Source organism: Centropristis striata, chromosome 9 (assembly GCF_030273125.1).
Source record: "Centropristis striata isolate RG_2023a ecotype Rhode Island chromosome 9, C.striata_1.0, whole genome shotgun sequence".
NCBI lineage: Eukaryota > Metazoa > Chordata > Actinopteri > Perciformes > Serranidae > Centropristis > Centropristis striata.
The window spans coordinates 17434717-17460585 of record NC_081525.1 but is presented as its reverse complement, the minus strand read 5'-3'; the positions used below and the strand labels follow the sequence as shown (position 1 = coordinate 17460585).

General features: G+C 37.4%; 1 protein-coding gene across 1 annotated transcript in view; it reads left to right on the top strand.

Annotated features, from left to right (window-relative positions):
• oca2 (oculocutaneous albinism II) overlaps window positions 1–25869 on the top strand; it is a 68182-nt gene that overhangs the window by 9071 nt on the left and 33242 nt on the right. Inside the window, exons 6-13 of the mRNA XM_059340491.1 lie at window positions 636–793; window positions 886–968; window positions 1440–1593; window positions 5154–5225; window positions 8454–8519; window positions 10018–10074; window positions 11496–11620; window positions 14123–14261. Of these exons, the coding sequence (XP_059196474.1) occupies window positions 636–793; window positions 886–968; window positions 1440–1593; window positions 5154–5225; window positions 8454–8519; window positions 10018–10074; window positions 11496–11620; window positions 14123–14261 (854 nt within the window). The remainder of the gene's footprint in view (window positions 1–635; window positions 794–885; window positions 969–1439; window positions 1594–5153; window positions 5226–8453; window positions 8520–10017; window positions 10075–11495; window positions 11621–14122; window positions 14262–25869) is intronic.

Genomic DNA, 25869 nt, shown 5'->3' with positions numbered 1-25869 from the left:
ATTCAAGGAGGGAAGAAACTATTGTCTTCATTATAATCTGAAAACTGACTGAATAGGAACACTGCACAGTTTATGAGATGACATATTTTTATGGACCGTTAAATCAGTTCCAAACTGCCATCTCAAAAAAAGTAGAAAAAAACTTATTTTGTCTCCTGTGCTGGGCTTCAATCCACGATTTAAAATAAAAAGAGAAATACAGTTGTCTGCAAAAGATTTCTTTCAAATCATGGAAAAATTATTAGACCACCCTTGTTTTCTTCAATTTATTGTTCATTTTAATGCCTGGTACAACTAAAGGTATATTTGTTTGGACACATTTAATGATCACAACAAAAGTAGCTCATAAGAGTTTAATTTAAAAGCTGATATCTAGCCATTTTCCATGGTTTTCTTGTTAATGATTTTTGTTATTATGAAAACTATGGAAAATGGCTAGATATCAGCTCTTAAATGAAACTCTTATGAGATATTTTTGTTGTTATCATTATATTTGTCCAAACAAATGTACCTTTAGTTGTAACAGGCATTAAAATGAACAAGAAATTGAAGAAAAAGGGCAGTCTAAAATTTTTTTCCATGACTGTACAAACACACAAGTACAATTTTTTCTCTTGACGGTCCACGTACTGCAGCAATGAACCTGACAAATTTTCGAGACAACGCTTTGCTGAAGCTCCAGGTGGGAGGGCCTTTCACAGGAGGGATGGTCGACCTCACCAACCAGGAGTACATCCTGATCCAGGTGGAGCAGACGGAGCAGGCGGGACAACGGAGGAGGAGGACTCAGCAGGTAAAGTTAAGGCGTTTATGTGACAAAATCTTTGCTTTATCATATATATAAGTATTGATCAGTAAACTCATTTATCTTTTGCTTTTAAACAGGTGATTCATAATTGGACCATCCCTCTGCATAGTGAACGGAGTGACCAGATACTGGTAACAAAGACATTCGAGATGCTCAGCAGGTACGCTATGTTTAACACCTTAGCTTTGCTTTTCAGCATTATATATGCTAATTGATAGGAAACACATAATACATTTAGATAATTTAATTGATTTAATTTAATTAATTAATAATTAATTAATTTAATATGTGCAATATTCTATGGTCTATATCCAACTGCTGACCCTGTTTACATTGTATATAATCTTCATACGTTTTTATTTTATTTTTGTTTTAATTGTTAATACTTTTTATATTTCTACTTGTTTGTATTTTAATTGTTAATACTTTATATTATTTTACTTGTTTATTTGCTAAAACTTGTTCATATAACATTGTAAGGTGTTTAAACTATTTTGTCTCTCCTCCCAGACTTCAGCATAATACAGATTACATACACACACAGATTTCTAGTTTAGGGATTAATAATGACCAATCAAAAAAACCAACATATCCATCGTTGTCACCACGGTGCTTTTCCTTCCCCGTGCAGTGATCCCATCATCATCTCGGTCCAGGCCTTCCTGCAGGATAATGAGGTGGTGCCGTTATCCATGACCCACCAGTCGCTCTACGTCAATGTGGAGACACAGGTGGCCATCGCTGGAATCATCCTGACCGGGGTCTATGTCCTCATCATCTTTGAGGTAAATGGCCTGTGATGCTCAAGCTCTTCTATGGATAGTGAATGGGTTTACATACGTGTACCACGTACAATGAGTATAACAGCAGAGGAAGCTCGGATCCCCCCTACATACAATAATACGCTGTACTTGTGTCTTCAGTGATTGACAAATTAAAGATGGTACTTTGGATTAGCTCTCATCGTGACTGTGAGTAGCCGTGCACAGACTTTGCTTGATCTTCCGCTCTCTTCTGTTGACTTGTATATTGTTAAGCTTCATGGTAGTGGTGGGAACTGCGGTTCTTTTTGGTTTACTGAATCACTAAAATCAGTTGAATTGAAAAATTCGTACAAAAGATCCCTTCACCGAATCGTTCAGTGCTTAACCGGAGACCGTATCAGAACTCACTGAGCTGAAAAACCGCAAATGGTTGTGAAATTCAAATTTCTACATTGTAGTTTTTGTTATTTTGTTAGTTTTTGTTAACTATAATAACCTTGATGAGTATCTTATATAATGTCACTTAAAAAAAAAATCTTAACTGTCCCTTTAATGTGGCTATCGTGCCTGTTTAAACCATAGACTGTATAAATAGTTCACTTTACTAGTGTGCTCAGTACACGGAGCAAATCAGTGACTGACGATGCCTAGACAGTAAATGGCAGTTTATTCAAGAGGGAGAGAGGGAGCAGAAGGTGGCGGTAATGCACCTATTACGCTGGTTGCTAACCGCCAGTAAAACACAAGTAGAAGAAGACTGGAGGGAGGGGCGGGCTTGAGTGACTTTGTTTACGCTACTTGACACTTGCGGTCTAGAGAGACACGAGACAAGAGAGAGGAGAGCTCAACTGAAGTTGGGAAATGGAATTGACAACTCCTTTCAGGAAGTGATTTGATTTGGTTTGTTCACAGAAACAATTTGCTCTTGTGAACGAATCATTCATGAACGACACATCATCACTTCATGGATTGAACAGTCTGAAAGAGACTTAAAATGAACACAATGTTACCAAAACAGCTACAAAGTGAGACAATAACTATGAAAAGGGGGCAGAAAGATTCACACAATTACTACAAAAAGAACCTAAACCACTATAAAGCATGTGTGTCTTGCTGCTTTGGTGGGACCTCTTGCATGTCTGTGCCCAGGGCCCATTATCTCATAAGTAGGCAGGTTTTGATACTTACTTATCTAGTAGTAGGAAAGTTTTTTTGTTCCCTCCATCAAAGGGACTCTTAGTGTGCTATGATGTGCTGTCTTTATGACCCTAATCCATACTATGACTAGAAATAAGGTATTACTGTAATTCTTAGCATACAAGCAAGAAGTCTGATCATCAGTTTGCTGATGCTTAACTTGATGATTAGTTTTTAATTAATGATACATAAGATATGAATTCATTATGAATCAGCCACATATTAGTTATCATTATTTTGATGTGTTGCTCAGCAGCTTCTCATTTTTATATGTACTTATTTAGATTTGAGCTCCCTGGATCTCCGTCTGTAATTTTCCTTCAATTCCAGTCAGTGTTTGGTTTTAATTAGACAGGCTAATCTTCCTGAGCGTGACAAGGTGTGAACTAAGCTGTGCCCGGGGAGGGGCATCGCTGTGATGTGAAAGTCAACAGTGAGCTGAGAGAGATGACAGCACAGTTACACTCTGCATGTGTCAGCTGTGTTACTGACAGGTCCAGCAGCAGAGGCTGTCACTGACAGTGTGAGGGATAGTCTCTAAAGTAGGAGAGCGCCATGTGCACGGGTATTCAGACATCAGCAACATGTCATCTGACTCTCTGGTCTCCATTTGTGAACGTCTCACTCCACTGCTGAGGAGGTGTGTTTTTCTCCATTTTTGAATGAGTGATTTTCTGAATGATATATTCAAAGAAATTGAACTCTCAATTGGAGATGGGAGTTCGGAAGAAACCTGCCAACTCGAGCATCTATGACGAAATGAGCCTTCCTGTTGATCGTAAAACTAACTCAAGTGAGATTTAATTGTAGAGATAACGTCAACAAGTTCAATGTTTCATGTTTTAGCCCCTGAAGAGGCATGAGGTTAGTTCTTACAGTAATCTTGCATATTTAAGTGTGTTTTGTGTTTAAATAAGTTTGGGATTAAATTAAACCTAGTAATTCATGCTAGCAAGGTTTGATACAGTAAACTAGTTTTGCTCAAATTGATACTCTTGTATTTCTGTGTGTTTTATAAATATTATTGCAACTCTCAGTTTGCAAACTGTAGCTTTATCCAACTTAATTCTCAGCTCACTGGCTTATTGACGTACGGCCGAAGAACTGAACGCTCGGCAGTTTTTCAGTTCAGTGAGTACTGATACGCAGTCATAGATAACATGAAAAATTAAAAATTACACTGATTTATTTAAAATTCCACGAGATCAACCAAATTCTTAACGACCATCCATTAATTATTCCCATCCCTACTCTCAATGTGTTGGTAATTGGACACTAATTTTCTCATTTTTAAGGGACATGTACAGTAAAGAAGTCCAAAGTAAAAAAGAATGACAGCACAGTTTTCCATTTGTCATTCTTGACAAGGACTGAGGCAGAAAAAGAGGATGCTTTTGTTCTCTTTTATCAATTATCTAAGCAGATTTGTTCAGACAAAGACAACTTTCTGAGAGTCTGGAGAGTTTTTATCCATCTTGAGTGAGGAAACCCAGATTTGAGTTGAGTAGTTCAGCGAGGTCCGTATGCATTAAAGACGTTCTCATCAAACATCATTCTTTTACTGACATCAGAGTTTATGTGCCACAATAAACCCACCAATGAAACTACCTTATATAATAAAGCAATTTCAATATTTTTTGTGTAGTTTTAATTAGCTATTCTTCCATTTGGGTGAAGACAAAGGCCACAGATCCCGGTTTCTCTATTTGCATTTGCCAATATACTTAGTACGAGTGACCTACTTTCCTGCAATTTATTTTGGTGGCTTGAATGTCAGAGGAGCAGCTCTGATGTCTGATAACACATCCATGCTTATCACAGGCCTCAGATTTTAATAATGGGATGCAGCATACATTATAGTAGTGATGGAGCCTGGATGAGAGCAACGCTTAGCATCATGGAACTTTCTGTAATATCCCCTTGAGGCATTTCTTGATATTTTGCACAGAAGAAAATGACTGACCATCATAGAACTAATGGAACACGCTCATCTTTTCTGCTACTGCCATTGTGAATCAGACATCTGTTGAGAATAATTGGGGTTTTGGAAAATGTCAGTAAGTGTATATGGCCTCAAGCGCATTTAATGACAAAAAAAAAAAAGGTGAAAATAAAACACTGGCACCATGAGAATGATACACGGTAAAACGCAACATAAAATGAAATACAGCATACTGCCAAAAGCATAATGTAAAATAAATATACAAATGAATATGAATAAATTAATGACTGAACAAATAAAAAAAAAAAATATACTACAAAATCCTTCCACTGTATCTATCTTTAAATGTGAATATTGAAATGTTTATAGTTAATTATTGCATCCTTCTTCGAGGCAGAGGCATTAAATGAAGTGTTAATGATGAATCTTTTGATTTTTTCAGATTGTGCATCGCACCCTGGCGGCCATGCTGGGATCTCTGGCAGCCTTATCTGCTCTGGCTATCATTGGTGATGTAAGTCTTGTTTATTCTTCTGTTTTAGTGAGCTGTGTAGTGAATCTGCTGTAGCTTTTCCAAACATTATATTTACAAAAACCCACAGCTTGACATTAGCGAGAAAGTTTGTTTGCTTTCTTAATAGATGTGAGTTAAGTTAGCTAGCTACTATAGCTAAATTGGATAAGTAACACAGTAATTAACTGTGACAATGTGCTTTAATGTGCTCATCTGCTACAAACATCGTTTTAAGTAGGCAGTTTTAAAATGATAGTCACATGATGTGCAAGATGAACAGAGCTACGGAGCCCCCCAGGGGACTCGGGGGAAAAAAAAAAGATGGGTGAAAAAAAAAAAAGATGGGTGGAAAAAAAAAAAGGATGGACTTTTGCGAGATCCTGAGATACTTTTGCGAGATCCCGAGATACTTTTGCGAGATCCCGAGATACTTTTGCGAGATCCTGAGATACTTTTGCGTGATCCTGAGATACTGACGAAAGAAGAGGAGCAATGGAGGAGGACTTGGAGAGCTTTTTGACTTCAAGATCTGTCCCAAAAGAGGACATAACTCGCATGAAGAGAGACAAGGTGAGCATAGTAATAGGCTAATATTATATAAATATTCATTCATATTCATTAAAAATTAATTAATCAATGTAGCAACGCAGACCCCGAGTCAGTGACAGCTAGGGCTAATGTTTAAGATAATGCTCGCGCTCATTACTTCCCTGCTCTAACCAGTATGTATATTGTATATACAGTCTATGACAGACTGTATATAAAAACGCTCTAATGTTAGTCCTACGACCATAACCGAGTGTTTGTCAGACCTAAACAAAACCAAAAAATACATCAACACATTTCTGCAGCAGAATAAATACATGTGCTGTCACTTACAGGGGTGTTCATTTACTATTAAACTCGAAACTGCACCCATCTGCTTGAAATGGATGTAATGGATTTTGTGTGAAGTAGGCCAGCTTTCTATCTCGCATCTCTGTGTTTCTCTTTCTGTTCTTACTGTAATACCAGCTATGTCCATGTGCATCGGTTATTAATAAAAATAAGCGACGGTAAAATATATGCTATGCAAAGCTAAACCTGCAAAACCTGCAAAATCTGTTTAAGGCACCACAAAACGTGACACACTACACGCATTATTTTCTTTTTTGTATTTGTATTCAAGGGATAAACCTGGTGGTCACAATACAGTTTCGTTGTATTTCATTGTACCAGCCTCGTATGCACAACTTGCCATGGCGTGCATGGTTACTATGGATACAGTATGCACGCGTAGCTCTACATAAAGCAAAGTAAAATGAAACGCCTAACGACACAACGTTATGGTCGTAGTACTAACATTAGAGCATTTTTATATACAGTCTGTCATAGACTGTATATACAATATACATACTGGTTAGAGCAGGGAAGTAATGAGCGTGAGCATTATCTTAAACATTAGCCCTAGCTGTCACTGACTCGGGGTCTGCGTTGCTACATTGATTAATTAATTTTTAATGAATATGAATGGATATTTATATAATATTAGCCTATTACTATGCTCACCTTGTCTCTCTTCATGCGAGTTACGTCCTCTTTTGGGACAGATCTTGAAGTCAAAAAGCTCTCCAAGTCCTCCTCCATTGCTCCTCTTCTTTCGTCAGTATCTCAGGATCTCGCAAAAGTATCTCGGGATCTCGCAAAAGTATCTCGGGATCTTGCAAAAGTATCTCAGGATCTCGCAAAAGTCCGTCCTTTTTTTTTTTTCACCCATCTTTTTTTTTTTCACCCATCTTTTTTTTCTTTTTCACCCATCTTTTTTTCCCCCCCGTGTCCCCTGGGGGGCTCCGTACAGAGCTCAGTGTTTCCTCTAAGATTTTTTCAGCAGCGGGGATAAAGAGTTATTTCACTCCTGGATGGTGTGCGTGTGTAAATATCAATTAGCAAATTAGAGAGTATAGAAAACAACACTCGACTGCAAAACCAGCTTTAGCACTAGTGTTTCCCACAGGATTGTATGAGACTATGAGGCAGGGATCCGAACCAACTACGGGGGTCCGGTACACATGGCTGTGTTAATCAGACACTGTTAACACAGCCATGTGCTCTTATTTTGAAAGTTACATGTGTTTAGCGACAGAAAGTAAGGTCCCTATGAGAACTTCCCAGGAGTTCTGCAGTGGAGTTTATTTTTTGGAGTTTTTCTTTTTCTTGCCACCTCATGAACAAGAACAAATGTCTCTGTTTTGGTGGAGTATTTTAAAGGGCGTAAAACTACAATGTATTAACTTACCATTCACTGAAAAATGAACTTCCATGGCCTCTGCCATTCCTAAAATCATCAGCAAATCTGTCACAACTCTGAACTTTCCTAAAATATTCACTTCAGAGGTCGTGAATACCACAAGAGGGGCGTTCATATGAACTCCTCTCACGAACACGGTAAACATGACCCCATTTGAAGGCAGCAATAGTTCAGGGTGTTAATCATGCCCTTTGTGTTCACATATTCATTCATGCATTATCCTTAACCATGCTCGGGTCGTGGGGGGCTGAAAGCGATCCCAGCTGGACAGGTTTCCAGACTATCTCAGGGCAGACACACAGACAATCATGCTCTCATTCACTCCTATGGGCAATTTAGAGTCACCAATTAAACTTAAGTGCATGTTTTTGGACTGTGGGAGGAAGCCAGAGTACCCGGTGAGGATAAGCAAACTCCACCCAGAAGAGCCGCAGCCCTCTTGCTGTGAGAGAGGAGTTGTAACCACTACACCACCGTGTAGCCCCACATACAAAAGTTAACTGTTGTAAAAAATGTTTACGAAGTTCCAAATTATGCAGGAAAAGCTCAGGTGTAATTAATAACTTTAATTATGGGCTCCGGTGTGAGGGAGCCTTCGAGGAGCGGCTCTCTGGGACACTTCGGTGGAACAGAGCCATCGTTAGATTTATAAGTTCCACCTGTGCTTGTTCTGCTGTAACAAGTCAAAATGTTGTCTGTGGAGAAAGACCTATGGCACCCAGAGGCAGGATCTAGGCCAGGGAGGAGTTATAGCAGCACTCAGTTACAGTTACAAATACATTTGTTAAATTCACAGGAAGTTTAGTACTGCACTGAAAAGAAGATCTCAACCAGGGATGAAAGTATCAGAGACTCATTTATTGACTTTTCTTCTTCTTCACAGAGCTGAAAACTGGTAATAAATCCCTGTGAAATCACATTATTATCTTTCTCTCCCACAGCGGCCCAGTCTGGTGACTGTAGTGGAGTGGATCGACTATGAGACGCTGGCTCTTCTCTTTGGCATGGTTTGTTTTTTCATTTTTTAATTTACTCAACAAATCTGCTTTTGGACAGTTTTACAAAAATGTTTATGTAGTATTTCAGGAGGTTCTTACTTATCTCACTATCTGACATCTTATCTCTACCATAACCACTTCCCATCAGTTTTTCTAGTGGTGGAAGAAGTATTCAGATCTCTTACTCAAGTAAAAGTACTAATACCACACTGTGAAATTACGCCACTACAAGTCCTACATTACAAAGTGTCAGCATCAAAATGTACTTAAAGTATCAAAAGTAAAAGTACTCATTGTGCAGAATGGACCCACTCAGGTTGTTAAATATATTTTAAATATCTTATTAGATTAGTCCTATTATTGATGCATTTATGTAATCAGCGTTTTACTGCTGTCAATGTAGGGCTCATTCTAACTATGTAATATGCTTATATATATAATATATATTATATATATGTGGTTTAATATATAAACATGTGTAATAACTTTAAATTGATCATGTTTTTATGGTAAATCTCGACCTGAAATAAACGTAACTAAAGCTGTCAGCTAAATGTAGTAGAGTAAGAAGTACAATATTTGCCTCAAAATGTAGTGAAGTAGGAGCATAAAGCTACATAAAATGGAAACACTCAAGTAAAGTAAGAGTACCTCAACATTGTACTTAAGTACAGTACTTGAGTAAATGTACTTAGTTACATTCCACCACTGGTCTTCTCAACTACTAACAGTAAAATCTGTGTCTGTGGAGGTCTAAATTGAAATGACAATATAAAATCTTGTCTCCAAGGAAACACACTGTGCTGTATTCAATAGAAGAATATAGTAGAGTAGAGTTTCTATGGAGGTTAAAAGCGAAGATTAAGAGCTGAATTTTATTTAAACTCTTCTTTCCAGTCACATTAAACTTCATGGCACATCTATAACAGACTATTCAACTCTCATTATTCACATAAAAAGATAATTCTGCCACATCAGTGGTATCTAAAGTTCATAATGATGCACGACCACAGATGGTTGCTTCCTTTGGACAACTTCCACTCTCAACAGCTGCCACAATTTTCATCTCATTCTGTGAAATACAGCAAAGGGAGTTTCTGAAAATATTCCAAATCTACAGGCAAAGACATAAATAGAGTATTTATATGGGCTATATTACACTGTATACAGAACATTTTTATTTATAATATAGATACAGGCTTATGATATTTATATAAACAGTTTGGAGCTTTACACTCTGCTGAAAAACATTTTTCTTTTGGATTTTAATTGCCTTTGCACTCACTTTGCTGTCACTGTTCATCATCAGTTAAAAGAATATTCTGAATGTTTTTCACATCGGACAGATATATCTTATCGACCACCATCTCTTACGTGAGCACCATCGTGTTTCGTCGTGACTGTTTTTGAAATATCAGGTTATATAGAGACATATAATCCTGTTACATAATGGGAAATGTTTTAAAAAAAAAAATGTTTTTAAACAAATGTGTCCTGTTTCTTCCAGATGGTGCTGGTGGCCATTTTTTCAGAGACTGGCTTCTTTGATTACTGTGCTGTGAAGGTGAGCTGTCACACAGAAAATAATGGAATTAGATGATTAAAACGAGAAAGTCGTGATGTTTTGATCATGGAGTATTATATCAGTCATATACATTCTAAAAAGTCAGGACACTGTAAAATTTAAATAACAAATGAATGCATCAAATTCAGAGTTTATCAGTTTGATGATAAAATATTCTGCCTGTTTAGAAAAGAATAATAACAATACTACTACTACTACTACTACTTCTACTACTATTGTGTAATGTGTATTGTGTAATGCATGACTTTAATTGTAGTGGAGTAATTTCATAGTGTTGTATTAGTACTTTTACTTAAGTAAGGGATCTGAATACTTCTTCCACCACTGATGTTTTATCAATATATGTTCACCTTTAGGATACTAAGAGACAAGTCTATGAAAATAGCTGCCCACTATTTTCAAGTTGTCTCGAAGGCGACAGGCTTTGAGCTATTTCTGAATTTAGCTCTGATACATGACAAGCCTGGAGTTTTGATTTTGACTTATTTGACATAAGCACAATTTGGGAAGACCTTTGTAATGTAAGATGACCTCATCTGTTTTGCATCTCTTTACATCCTGACTCAAAAGTACAACACTGTAATAGACTGGCAAGAGTGACATTTCCTTTGTTTTGTGTGAATTTTCATATAATTGGGTCAGTGCAGCCTATTGAAATGAGCCAAATATGCTTAGTATTTCTTATTTAGAGAAGAATAAATCATGTTTTTGCATGGTATGCATTGACAGACCTTTAAACACTTTATTCCCCACCTTCCACGCTAATAATAAAGATTCACATTCTCAAATAAGTCTGATACTCTACAGTAGAAGATAAGAGCGATATCCTCTCTGTACAAGGTCAAGGCTTCCTACCACCAGGAAACAGCTCAGTTTTAATCCTGAATATTCTCCGTGGATGGTGAAGGAGGGCGAATGCCTTTGTCCTTCAGGTACAGCAGCACTCAGACCTGAAGAACAGAGGGATCATGCAGGCTCATGAATTTTAAGTGTGAGTTGGACAAGGGCTGGCACTCCAAATTAAAATACCTTCTCTGAGAACAGCTTAGTGGATCTGACACGTTGTACTATTACATAAAAAAAGGTGGCCATCCTAAGCAGCTCCCATGGGGTAGAGACTGGTGTATTAGCATTAAAAACTCTGTGTGTGTAATTCTATATTATACGGCTATTTTCAGAGTACACCACCCCTTCTAGTGCTTCGACTCATAATGGAAATTTAAGCATTCAAGTGCTCATTTATGATGTTTCACTCTGACGTTCTCGATACTTTGAAAGGTTGAAACACATTGCAGAAGTGTCAGAACTGCACTCATACTGGGAGTGAATCAAGACATCCACTTAATGGGTTGCTAATTGCCATTAGCACTGACTCATGGTCATATTACTTCTCTCTGCAGGCTTACCAATTATCCAGAGGGAGAGTGTGGCCTATGATCATCATCCTCTGCCTCATTGCTGCCATTCTCTCTGCTTTTCTGGACAATGTGACCACTATGATGCTTTTTACTCCAGTCACCATCAGGTACTGTACATGAGAGCCAATTGAGATTCCCATCTGTCCGTAACTCTTTTTTTCAACCCTAATGTTGTGCAAGAGTCGCAGTACACCCTGGGCAGGTTGTCACAAAGAGACAGACAGCTGATCACTCATATTCACAGCTATGGGCAAATTGAAGACACCAATAATCAACCTAATGAACTTGCATATTTTTGGACCCCAAACTTACAGTGTGCTATGGAAGCCCTGAGAGGCAAATAAGAAAAAAAAATAGTCTGCTTTAAATTTCTTTAGTTGAGAAATTTAGTTGTCAAAGCAGCTCAAGATACGGACACATAGATATAGAACACAGAATAAAGAATATAAACAATGAGACATATACATACATTATATACACATTATAAACATACATTTCTGCTATTTGCAATTTATTATTAATATATTATTTTTTGTGTTTGTTTGTTTTCCTGAGAGTGTTTTACATTTTAGAGATATTGCACATTGGAGAAAAAATATTTTAGCATGTTAAATAGGTTAAATAAGTTGTTGCACATAGTAGTATGAATAACAACAAATACATTTTATATATATATATATTAATATATGCAGAGATACTTGAGAACAGGTGAAACATTTCTAAATAGGACTAGAAGTATGCATACTTTCTTCTCGATGCAATTAAATTAATGTTTTTTTGTTATATTCAGAATAGAGAGCAAACGAAATTACAACCTGGGCCAACCTGGAAGTAGCATCTCCATGGGGTCTATTAAGAATTTGTCTATGCCACTACTGCAATACTACAGACGGTCTCCGACAAGCTAACCAGACGTTTTGACAAGCTAGCAAATGTGTAGCCTAATAAATTGTGTATTAACATAATTTACAATCTACAAGAGTTTGCAAGAGCACTGAAAAACACGACTAGAGGCAGTAAGGTGGTCTAGTGTGAGTTGCCTTCTGTGTCCGGTGTGATGACTTTTAATGTCCCTGACAACCACTGTAGTCTCATTTAGCCACTTGTTAGCAACTGCCTTTTTATGGACACGTAAAATTCACAAGTGGAGGTATTTACTAACGTGTTTTATGTTGTACAACAAAACGCGAACATCTCTTGAACTTGTGTTAACCACATAACATTATTTCAGGCTTCTAACCAAAAACCCATTTAAAATCCTCATTGAGTTGAGAGGAGAGACCCCAGGGTGCTAAAATGCTAACTTACTTACTTCTGGGTTTAAGAACTCATTCCTGTGGCGCCCTATTGGGTAGTGATACACTTGTGATACTGGCAAAACTTTGTTTCCACCTGTTCCACAGATTAAAAAAAAAATTAAGGAACTCACAAAACCTTATTATTATTATTATTTTTTCTTTTTACCTATTTCTAAGGCATAAACACAGTAAATAAAACAATTTAGATCAGAAAAAATAGTAGCTCATTAGGTTTTTTTCATCCCATCATCATCCCATTTTTTGACTTCCTGGCCACATTTCTGAATAGAGGTCCGTTCCCATGTGACCCACTCCTGCTTTATTTGATTGTTTAATCCTCCTGTTATGTTCGTTTCTCAGGAACAGCAATACTAACCATTTCAATCAATATTTAGTGCAGTGGTGTTCTTTACCTCTCACTGATAATGGTTCAATGAGGATAATTCACTGGTTTTTCGTAAAAAAATGCATATTTAAACTTTTTTTAATGAACATTGGAAAGACCTTCATATAAAATACTGTAGTTTTACATGACATTGATTTAAAAAATAATATTTTACTTTTTAAATGTTTTTCTTTTAATGAAAAAATACTTTTAACTATTTTTTAAAAGATTTTTTTAAACTTTGAAATGGGTTAGTTTGACCCGCAACATAACAGAAGGGTTAAAAATGTATCAAAACACACACAGGTGGGGGGAGAGACAAAAAGGTGTTCCGGTATGAAGTCCACGGCGAAGTAATCAAATTGTAATTCAAACATTTAGATATAATGTGGTAATTTGAGTTTTTGTACGCAGGCTTGTTACCTTTGGACAGAGTCCGTAACACTATAGTATTAATCTGAATAGTCACGTTGATAGATAACAATTTCCTCTCTAAAAACACTTTACGTCCTAAAAACAGAACTTCTACACAGAAGCTACAATTTCCTGTGGTGCAGTGTTTTACAAATCAGCTGTATGTGTGCTGCCCACTTTTGTCTCTCCCTCATTGTTAGTGTCTCTATTTTCAGCCACATACAGTCAACCATTATTCACTTCTCAAAAATTGCTTTTGTTGCCAGAAGGTCAAAAACATAGATGATATTTGAATTGACTGAAATTAGACACCAAATACAAATAACACAGGGCAAAACCGTGCCCTAATTTGTTTCCTGGCCCGCAGGACAGAAATCGTGTACAGCTGGGATGTTAAAGGACCAATGCTTTTTATCATTCAATATCCTTTTTATATTGATGTATTTATTTCTCCCACTCGTCGCAATCTAATCGGGGCTAAAGGGCTTTTCTGTCTCTATCTGATTTTGCAGGTTGTGTGAGGTGCTTAATCTAGACCCCAGACATGTCCTGATTGCAGAAGTAATCTTCACCAACATTGGAGGGGCTGCCACAGCTGTCGGAGATCCACCCAATGTGATTATAGTATCAAATCAGGACCTGCGCAGAGAAGTAGGCACTTTCACAGCTCTCTCGCCTAAACTCACACTGATACACTGTAACAGATCAGCTCAGTGTAATCTGACACATGAACCAGACGCTTAGTAAGGCAAACATAATGCTCTTCAAGAGTCATGTGTGACAGAATAATAACAAGATGAAAGGGGGAAATTGCTGTTTAAGCTGTACAGATGGTGCAGTTCTGACAGGTGAATGACAAATGGAGGAAGGTGTCAATGGAAATAGATTCACGTCAGTTCTGGACCTTTATTTATCTTTCTTTTGTTGATAACCAACTGTTCTCGAGGGCTAGAGGTGGTTCAGGGATTGACATGGCAAAGGGGAGATCATTTGCTATATCAGTTTTGAGTACAAAGACAACATATTTAATGTTTAAACTGGTACACTTTAATTTAATTATAAATGTACACAAATTTTGAATTTGATTTTTGCAATGCATTCCAAAAGAGAAAATGGGCGTGTTTACTACAGTGTTGCATCAGTGTTGCACCTTTTTCTTTAACAACACCCTGTAAGTGTAGAAATTGTTGAATGTTTGAGAGTGAATTTTTATTCCCCCTATTCTTCCTTGATATACAGTGGTGGAAGAAGTATTTAGATCCCTTACTTAAGTAAAAGTACTAAAAACACACTGTGAAATTTACTGAAGTAAAACTCATCAAAATGTACTTAAAGTATCAAAAGTAAAAGTATTCGTTATGCAGAATGGACCCACTCAGAATGTTATATTTTTTCTAAATATATTCTTGCATTATTTGTATTGATGCATTTATGTAATCAGCGTATTCATTTCCTCAAGATAGGGCTCATTTTAACTACTTAATATACAGTTATGAGGTTTAATTTTTAACAACAACATCTTATCACTTTAAATTGATCACAATTTTCATGTCAAGAGTAACTAAAGCTGTCAGTTTAATGAAGTGGATTAAAAAGTACAATGTTTGCCTCAAAATGTAGTGAAATGGAAGTATAAAGTTACATAAAATGGAAATACTCAAGTAAAATTTTGAGGTACTTGTACTTGTACTTTACTTGAGTATTTCCATTTTATGTAACTGTTGAGATCTAAAGTCGTATATAAGCAGTGGTGGAATAAAACTACGTACATTTAATCAAGTACAGTACTTAAGTAAAATTGTGAGGTACTTGTACTTTACTTAAAGTACAGTACTTGAGTAAATGTACTTAGTTACATTCCACCACTGGTTATATACGACTTTAGATCTCAACAGTTCGGGGTCTCTGTTGTTGTAATTTGTGCTTCATAATGTTCCACACCTTTTTCGATGAAAGATAGGTCAGAACTGCAGGTGGGCCTGTCTATTACCTGCACTCTTTTCCTTTGGTGCCATGCTGTTGTAGCACATGTAGAATATGTCTTGGCATTGTCCTTCTGTAATTAGCAGAGACGTCCCTGTAAAATATGTTGTCTGGATGGCAGCATATGTTTCTACCTTTCAGCATTAATGGTGCCTTCACATGAGTTTAAGTTAACCATGCAACCTGCAGACCACACCACATTTTCCCACTTTGCGTCAGTCCATCTCTGATGAGCTCGGACCCAGAGAAGTTGGCAGCGTTTCTGGATGTTGTTGATATTTGGCTTTCACTTTGCATGTTATAACTTGGATTTGTAGAAGCTGCGACGGACTATGTTTACTGACAACCATTTTCTGAAGTGGAGCTGAGCCCATTTAGTCATGTCCTTTATACAATCATGTCAATTTTAAATGCAGTGCTGCCTGTTGGACCGAAGGTCACGGGCACCCAATGTTTGTTTTCAGCCTTGCTTCTGACATGAGACACGTTATTGATTTTATGGACTGTAGACGAGGAAATCCCTACATTTTTTGCAATAGTGTGTTGAGAAATGTTGTTGTTAAACTGTTGGATTATTTTCCCACACAGTTTTTCACTTATTGGTGACTATCTCCCCATCCTTGCTTTTGATCAACTGAGCCTTTTGAGGATGCTCCTTTAATACCAATCCATGATACTATCACTTGTTACTTATTTATCACACGCACAAATATAGATAGATAATGACATCTCTAATATATGCCACACATACATATGTGTGTGTGTGTGTGTGTGTGTGTGTGTGTGTGTGACACTGAACAGTTGTGGCAGTACGGTTGGCAGCATCTTACTCCTCAGTCTATAAAGAGTGCACTTTGTTTTGAAACTATCATCTTGTGACAAGGTGTTTGGGTAATTATGAAAGGAGCATCACTGTAACGACAGTAATAAATGCACATTGAGAACAAGTACTGACAGTTATTTTTCCAAACAAATCTGCTGCAACAGATAGGGACTACAGCACCACTTTAAAACTCTAATAAGCAGTATTTTGATATTGGCATTGAAAAAAAACCTCTGTCTATGCTGTCAGTATTACTGCACCCAACTCTTTGCAGCTTTATAAAGTTTTTAGCCATTTGTCCATGCATACTTGCTTTCGGCAGGTGGCAATAAAGAGTACTTAAATAGTAGAGGTGGGGAAAAAATCGATACAGCATAGTGTCGTGATTTGTCGATATTTAGCGTTGAGACAGCTGACGGGCCATCAGTATTTTTGCCTTTTTTTTTCTGAGGCCGTAGCAAGCTTACTTTTAGCAATATACAGGTATAAACTAGAAGATCTAAGGAATCTATACATGTGCGTCAGGATATCGTGTTAGGAAGTTGTCAAAATAACGCTGCAAAGTTAGGCTTTTTTTAATGTTTCTTTTTAAAAAAATTCAGAGCAGTGAAGCTTAGGGTTAAGGAAAGTTTTAGAAAATGCTGCAGTTGTTGTCGTCCATACATGTTTGATATCAGTTCAGTTCAGTTTGACTGAATACTTTGTTGGTCAGTCTGTGGGTTTGACTCTCATTGTGGAGAAATTAAAAGACTGAAGTGAGATGAATAGACTGAGAATTTTCTCTTATTTTCAATTTTCAATTGAATTTAATTATGTGGACACAAAATGCAGTTAAACAGTTAAATGGCAATTTATTGTATCGCAATACTCACCATATTGCAAAATTCTTAAAATATCGTATCATGACTCAAGTATCGGGATAAAATCATATCGTGGAGCCTCTGCTGATTCCCACCTCTATTAAATAGGTGGGCCATGTTGCATTGTGTCTGCTAAAAATATGTTCCCCTTGAAAAATAATGGAGATGCAGTTTCCTTGTATGGGAATGTAATCTTTGGGAAACAGGGTTGAGGTGTAGCAGCAGGCCCTCATTGACTTGGCAGTCTGAAGTTAGAACTTGCCAGGTGCTTTAATTAAGAAATATCAGAATTTTTTATAGATTGCTTTTTAAGATACTAAAAAAACTAGAGAACTAAAACTTATGCACATACTGTATCCCTTAAGGTGAGAGTTTACTGGCAGTGGTGCGTTCTTTCTCAAGCCTTCATATTGCTAATATAAGCTCTGACATTCATTACTTAATATAGCCTTTGCAGTGCATACACATTTATACTGCATATACAGAAAGTATTTCATTGTCATGCACTGTGGGTAAATTTAATCATTTGTGTTTGCTGGGTTGTACACGTGTTATCTCCGGTCAGCACAATCTCTCTGTGTATCTATACAATTGTGGGTTGTGACCCTTATTCATGTTGATGTGCAAGTGATGAATGGAGATGTTGTGGCACTGAAACCAATTTCTGTTTTTGCTGCTGCCACCATAAATCAGATGAATTAAAAATGTCAAAATAGTGGAGAAAGAAAGAGTAAAACCTTCCTATTTCAAGGTACCTTCCCAGTGTTACAGTACCGACTGGTGCTTTAACTGTCAGACTGTAGCAAAGTGTTTATACGATTTGACTTAGAATTTGTATCTCCTCATTCATACATTTTGTTAGCATAAATATAACTATGTCATACAGTTCATACAGTCATAATAAGCAACAGAGCTGCTCCAAGAGTCTCCTCTTCTAGCACATCTAATTATTTCTGATTCCCGTGTGGGGTCACACCTTTCCCTTCCTTCAACATACTCACCAGCACCTCAGCAGCAGCTGGTATCGGCGTGGCTCTAGTCTTCTATAAGTGCCATGCTGGGGCACGATGGAGACCCTTTCTTTGGGATTAGTGTCTGATTGAACTTGTGAAGGAGACAGTGTCACTCCTGATGCAATAAAGTGTGAAAGCATGTAACTTAAAAGCCCAGTTCTTTTGCAGTCGATCCTCTGGTGTATTTTCCATGTATAGAATCCATTTTGGAAGTTCACTGAGATGTAATTGCTAGGGTGACCAACAAGGGCAAATGCACTGCAATGTCCCACCACATTTCCATTCAGAGAAACAAGCTAAAGCTTCAGAACCCCCCCCAGATAAACAGAACAAATATTGTACCGTATAATAGTGGATGTAGTCACCATGATGCCAGCCAGTGGTTCATGGACTGCTGCTTTGAAGCCTTGACTTCATCATTTTGGCTCTCACCATCTTGGTTTAAGGCCGTAGAACAGTTCAGGAGCAGGGTTAATGCTACGTCATCAGCTAACGCTAGCACTTCCAAGCTAGCTTGGTTAGCAAGGGAAAATAGTTTTTCTAAATTAATAGCCGACTCCTTAGAGTGTCTTTTAGTCTAACTTAAAACTGAATAAGATATTTTTATGCGACCAAAATGTTAAGTCATCAGCTAGCACTACCTAACTAGCTTGGTTAGCAATGGAAAAAACGTTTTAATAAATTAATAGCCGACTACTTAGAGCGTCTTTTAGTCCAACTGAACACTGAACAGGATATTTTTAAGTGACCAAAATGTTTCAGTTAACTTTGAAGAAGTGTAAACGCAATGTGAAAGGCTAAACGTTCTAACACGAAACCTGTCACTCATTAGGTAGCCACTCTCTAAAGACTACCTTGCTTTATCATCTATTTTACTCCGAATTGGACCATCATTTACAAAAGGAACATCATACTGTACTACAGAACGCTTAAAACTAACAATTGACACCGTTGACTCATTATGAGAATGTTTGCTGAAGTAATAAATCAAGTCAGGAATAGGGCCATTTTCCTATTGACTTGCATGCAGTCAGACTTCTTTTTGCAACCAGTGGAGTCGCCCCCTGCTGGCCACTAGAAAGAATGCAGGATTAAGGTACTTCCGCCTTGGCTTTACTGTTCTGGCCCAGAAGTTGCAACTTGTTTCTATAATACATCCATGCTACTCTCTCGACTGGCCACCCCCTTCAGTCAAATATCAATCTGTGCAGGCCTGGAGAACGTCCATTGTGTTGACTGGATGTGCAGCATTCTCTGTTGCCTTTTTTGTGGTTGTACAGTATCCAGTGTAAACCCTATATACACTATCAGGTTCCAGTTTGAATAAGCACCTTGAGACAATTAAAACACTGCTTACATAAATGCATCAATAATAATATTGTATCACCATATTTCCCTGTATGCGGACGATGTTGTTCTCTTCATATCACAACCAGAGAAATCAGTTCCTGTTTTGCTGGATCTTATTAGAACATTTGGTGAAGTTTCTGGATACTCAATTAACTGGCAGAAGAGTGAATTCATGTCACTGGGCGCGGATCTCAACATCGAATTTTTACATAATCTCCCGTTCAAAATTACAAGCAGACTGAAGTATCTTGGGGTAGTTTTGCCAAAAGACCCTAAACTAATTTTTAAGTTGAACTTTCTTGAGAAAGTGGAAAAACTGAGGAGGGACATTGAAAAATGGAGGACTCTTCCTCTTTCTATGGTGGGTCGAATAAATGCCATCAAGATGGTTTCCCTGCCGAGGTTCTTGTATCTTTTTCAAAATTTACCTATTTTCTTGGCACGATCCTTTTTCAAATCTTTGGATTTGATAGTTCTACCTTTTATTTGGGGCTTTAAAGCGCACAGAATTTCAAAAACTCATCTACATAAACCGAGGGAAATGGGTGGGTTAGGACTGCCGTATTTCCTGCATTACTACTGGGCAGCGAATGCTAGAGCCCTTGTCTATTGGCAGGAAGGATATAATACGGAGGTATCTGCCGAGACTCCCCCCTGGGTTGCCATAGAAATGAGTTGTGTTAAAAACACTTCTCTCCCTGCACTTCTTTTCTCAAAACCCAGACCTCCTGCAACTGTTTAAATGGATAATATGATCATTTTTAATTGTTTAAGAATATGGCAGCAAACTCGGAAGAGCTGCAAACTTCCAGACACTTCTCTGCATGCCCCAATACACCGCAATCATGCATTCTCTCCATCCCTCTCAGACGGGTCTTTTGGCAGTTGGAGGCTAAAGGGTATGGTCACTCTAAAAGATCTGTATATTAATAAACAGTTTGCCACATTTGCTCAGTTACAAAACAAGTTTTCTCTTCCCACAACACATTTTTTCCGATATTTGCAGATTAGGAATTATGTACGTCAATGTGTGCCTAACTTTGAGTCTCTTCCAGAAGATAAAATGATTCATAAGCTCTTGTTGGGTCCACCTGAATCTAGAAAATTAGTCTCTGGCTTTGTAAATATATTTTTTGAGCAGACGTCTTGTGCTTCACACTCTTTGAAGAACTCCTGGGAGGAGGAGTTGGGAATGCAGATTGGAGATGATATTTGGAAGGAGGGCCTTGGCAGGACCCAATCTTGCTCTATTAGCACCAGGCACCAGTTGATCCAATTTAAGGTGATGCACAGGCTTCATTACTCAAAAACTAAACTGCACAGAATCTTTCCCACCATTTCATCGCTTTGTGACCGATGTAAATGCGCAGAGGGCTCTCTGACTCACCTCTTTTGGACATGTCCGAAGCTATATAATTTTTGGTGTAACATATTTAAGTGGTTTTCTGACATGTACAGCTGTGTGTTTGAACCTGACCCACTGATTGCATTATTTGGGGTTTCTCCTTCTCTACTTAAACATAGAGTTTCAGTGCAAAGCACAATTATGTATGGAATGGTAATTGCAAAGAAAATGATTTTAAAACTCTGGAAGTCAGATACTGTACCTCAGTACTGTACCAAGATCTGGTTAGGTGAGCTCACTGGTGTTTTGCATATGGAGAAGGTTCGATATAGCATGATGGACAATCTTAATAAGTTTTCGGATATATGGCAGCCATTTCTGGCTCATCTTGATAAATATAACACTGATCTTGACCGGCAAGGGACCTCATAGAGTGCCATCCACCTTCACCATCTCTGTTTAGTAGTTTTGTTAAGATTCTAATGTCAGTGATGCAGCAGTGTACTTAATTATTGTTTTTAAATATGCCCTGTTTTTTTTTTTTTTGTTGTGTGTGTTTTGTTTTGCTTGTTGTTTCTACTCTGTCTGTTTTTTGTAACTTGTCTTATACAAAATTCAAATAAAAATATATTTAAAAAAAATAAATAAATAAAAATAATAATAATAATAATATTGTAAAATCCAATAACATATTTAGAACATATAATACAATCTGAGAGTTGCCATTTTGCATAATGAGTACCTTTTCTTTTGATACTTCAAGTACATTTTAATGCTGATACTTTTGTACTTTTACTTCAGTAAGTTTTGAATGCAGGACTTTTACTTGTAGTAGAGTAATTTCACAGTGTGGTATTATTACTTTATTAAGTAAGGGATCTGAATACTTCCTGGCCGCTGGCTATATAACACATTATTGCTGTATATAGATATTTTTGTCAGCCTAATTGACACAGGCAGTGTACTTCTTTACTCCTCATGATATTTAGCAACGTAAATGGTAAAAGGAAAGTGGTATTGTAGAGACTGTGACAAAAGTGATGTCAGTTAAAAGCCGTCACAACATTTTGCTGCGTTAATCAGAGCACCCTCTCGCTTTCTGAAAAGGGCAATGACTTGTAGGCTCTTCTCATAACCTTCACTCGTCTTATACTCGGAGGGACGTAATGCTACATCACTAGAAGACATGACATTTTCCCAGCTTCTTGATGCGGCATCTGTTCACTGCGTGTGACATTTTAGCCTTTGCGGGTGCAGCAGTATGTGGTCTCCTCCGGTTTACAGTAGCTCCTACCACCCCGGGCTCCCACGGCCTGCTGTCCAGTTTGTCTTGGCTGTGTTTCCCAGATGACAGAACCGAGGGGGGACGCAGCGCACTCATTCAGTCATGTCTGGCCCCTGATAAGGACAGCTTGTGTGTGCATGCATGGTTTGCTCTCCTGTTTTGTTTGTTTGTTTGCATGCTTGCTTGTTTGTGTGAAGGGGATTTCCGGGAGAAAGAGATAGAAAGAATGGCACAGCTGTGAGGTGTGCGTTCGGGGTGATTCTGCCCTTCGTCAGAGTGTCCTTGTATTTGATTTGTTACAGAGCAAGGTAGCATGGCGCATACAAAATCTTTTGGTATGATTTCATTGAGGGACATTAGTACCTCTCCTTGCCAAATGGAACTCCTCCAACCAGTCAGAAGAAGCGTTTACTTTGGCTCTGAAATATGGACACACTGGGGTCACAGTTTACAACTGCAAACAGAGATACATTACAGCAAAACACAAACATAAAACAAAGACTCTTATGTGGTTTACGCTCTTGAGTCTTGCCATTGAACAATTTAATGACCAATGTCCAAGAAGGACAGAATCAAAGGTGTTAGCGCCTTCTGAAAGGCCATTGTACCCATCACTACCTGGTGATTTGCTAGCCTTGATACTTTCACTTGCAATGGCAAAAGTTTTCACAACAGCTATCCTCGACTCACAATCTGCCCTCAAGTCACAGGAGGAGTCAGAGTTGTACAGTTTGAATGGTGCAATGAGGAGACAAAGTGATGAAATCAGATTGTGTGAAGCTACGCATTACATCTCTGGCATAATTGATGAGGTGTTTAAGATCGTTTGAGATTTTACTTAAGGTCTGACATTCAAATCATTCAAACTCTTTACTTGATTGAAAGATGAATTCTTGGTGTTTTATTATATGTGAGAGAATATTTGAATTGAATTGACTGATTTATTTAACTCACTGAGCCCCGCAAGAGTGCTGGTGATCCCAGCCCACATTATTGTCCCTAAGAGGCTGTAGTGGGTGCCACAATGAAGATACTGGGAGCACATGACACTACTAAGGAATCCATTTGGACCAAATCATGATATCTTGGCAGAAAGGGCGCTAAATAACACTGTAAGCGAGGCTACATTTTGGTAAGGGGAATAGCACGGACAATTCTAAAGGGGTCTCAAGATATCTGAATGAAAATAGGTTCTACTGAGATTAAATCTTTACAGACATGCCCACATTATCATTATTATTATTTCTTTATTTCTATAGCACCTTTCAAAACCAGGGTTACAAAATACAATATCATTGAGGCAATACAACAATTAAAACAAAAATAAGAGAACATCATCAAAACAGTGAACAAGCATTGGATAGAATAATAGATAAAATAATAGAAACAAAAATTAAAATATGTGTAAAAACATTAGAATTATTGCACAAATGCCAGTCTGTACATGTGGGTTTTTAAAAGCTTTTAAAATGAAACACATTATGCTCATCCCATGCAGTTTGGGGCAAAACCATACACTTTTCCCCATGCAGTACGAATGTGTGGTGGGGCTCCCTAAACAGTCTTGAAATAGCATACATTGGGTATGACTCGAAGCTGAGACTCTTTTCAGCAAGCCCGATTTTATGTATCTGTGACGATGTTAGACCCCATAGTAGCATTAAACCATTGTTGGACCATTTTCTGAAACTTGAGCTCATTGTATAGACCTACTGTGATCTCAGCCTGATGAAACTTTACAACCATAAACCAGAGACCTAGAGCATTCATAGGATGAATATATTCCCTTATGTATTGACAATAACAGGGTTTCTCAGCAGTTTACACAACAGAAGTGCTTGCCATCAAATCCCAGGAAATTGCAGTTCTTGCAGAAATCTCTTAAATGTCATAACCAATCAAGTTATCTCCCCCTAAAGATCCCCTGCCGCCCTTAAAAAGACCATTTGGTCTATGTGGGTCTTTAAGGGTTACATTTTCCAGTTGCTGGGTTATGCTGCTGCATGTTTCATTGTCCCCCTCCCTCCTCTCCCTTTGTCTTAGACCTTTGTTGCAACTTGAAATTGCAAATCCTGTAGAGGTCACTATTAACCACTTCACATCAGAGAATACCTTCTAGTTCTATTCTTCACACTGTGCAAGAAATAAAGACAGCATGAATCACTCACAACATCTTAGGGGTTTTAAATTGGACTCTTTAGAAATTGTATCTTCATAAGGTAATGTCATACAAGGACACACTTCCAAGTGTGTGTCAGATAAAACTGTGTTCTCTCAGCCTCAGCTGGGAGCTGCTACTTCTTACTGACGCAGGAAGTAAGAGGAGCTTTGTGCCAAACTAAAGCTTGGTTGAGATGAAAAAAAAAAAACCTTAAGGATGCAATTATCACTGCCCTTTTGTGTGCAATAATCACATTATTTGCTTTTCACTTTTCATTTCCTCCGGCTGCTCTCAAATTTAAACTTATATTGCTTAAAATGCCACTGTACACACCTTAACACCTCCATTCTTTGTCAGATGTACCAAACTATAATTACTTGAATATTACAGTTATATAAATTAGTAGTTACACCTCCAGCTTACATCCTGTTTCTTTGTCTCCAACGATCAACAGTTCAGTTGAAGCGTCCTCACTTTATTCTCAGGAGATGCTATTTGTGTCAGTGCTGAACATTAAATAGTTTATAAAGCATCAAGTTTGCCCCTGTGTAATCTTTAATTGGTGATCTATAAAAGTGATTATTTGTGCATCGCTAATATCTAAATGTTTATAGATGCTTTACATTGATTAAAATATCAAGGTTCTATAATCATAAGTTACATCTTTATAATAGCCATCTTTAAAACAAATTTTAAAACTAAATTTAATTTGTGAGTTAATTGTAAAAGAACAATTCACTTAAGTTTCAATAAATATCAATTTATTAATGATGGTTATAAGGGATGGGCGTTTGGAAGAAACCTACCAACTCAAACGTCTATAACGTTAACGATCAATTATTCGATTAATTGCTGCATGCATACATGGGCAGAATAAAAAAAATCGATATCGATTAAATTGATATCGGACGCTTTTATTTTGTAAGGACGAAAAGAGACTTCCTGTCGATCGTTAAACTAAATCAAGTAAGATTAAACTTTAAAGATAATGTCGAGGAGTTCAATGTTTTATGTTTATGTCCCAGAAGAGGCATGAGGTTAGTTTTCACAGTAATCTTGCATATTTAAGTGTGTTTTGTGTTTAAATAAGTTTTGGATAAAATTAAACCTTGTAATTCATGCTAGCAAGGTTTGATACAGTAAGCTAGTTTTTCTCAAATTAATCCTCTTGTATTTCTGTGTGTTTTATAATTGTTATTGGAACTTTCAGTTTACAAACTGTAGCTTTATCCAACTTAATTCTCAGCTCATTGGCTTATTGACGTACGATACCAAGTCATAGATAAAATTAAAATAAAAAATACATAGACCGATTAAAAATTCCACATAATCGACCAAATTCATAACGACCATTAATTGATCATCGATTAATTATTCCCATCCCTAATGGTTATTAAATTTTTTACCACCATTCTATCTGAATGTATTCTTTGATCACT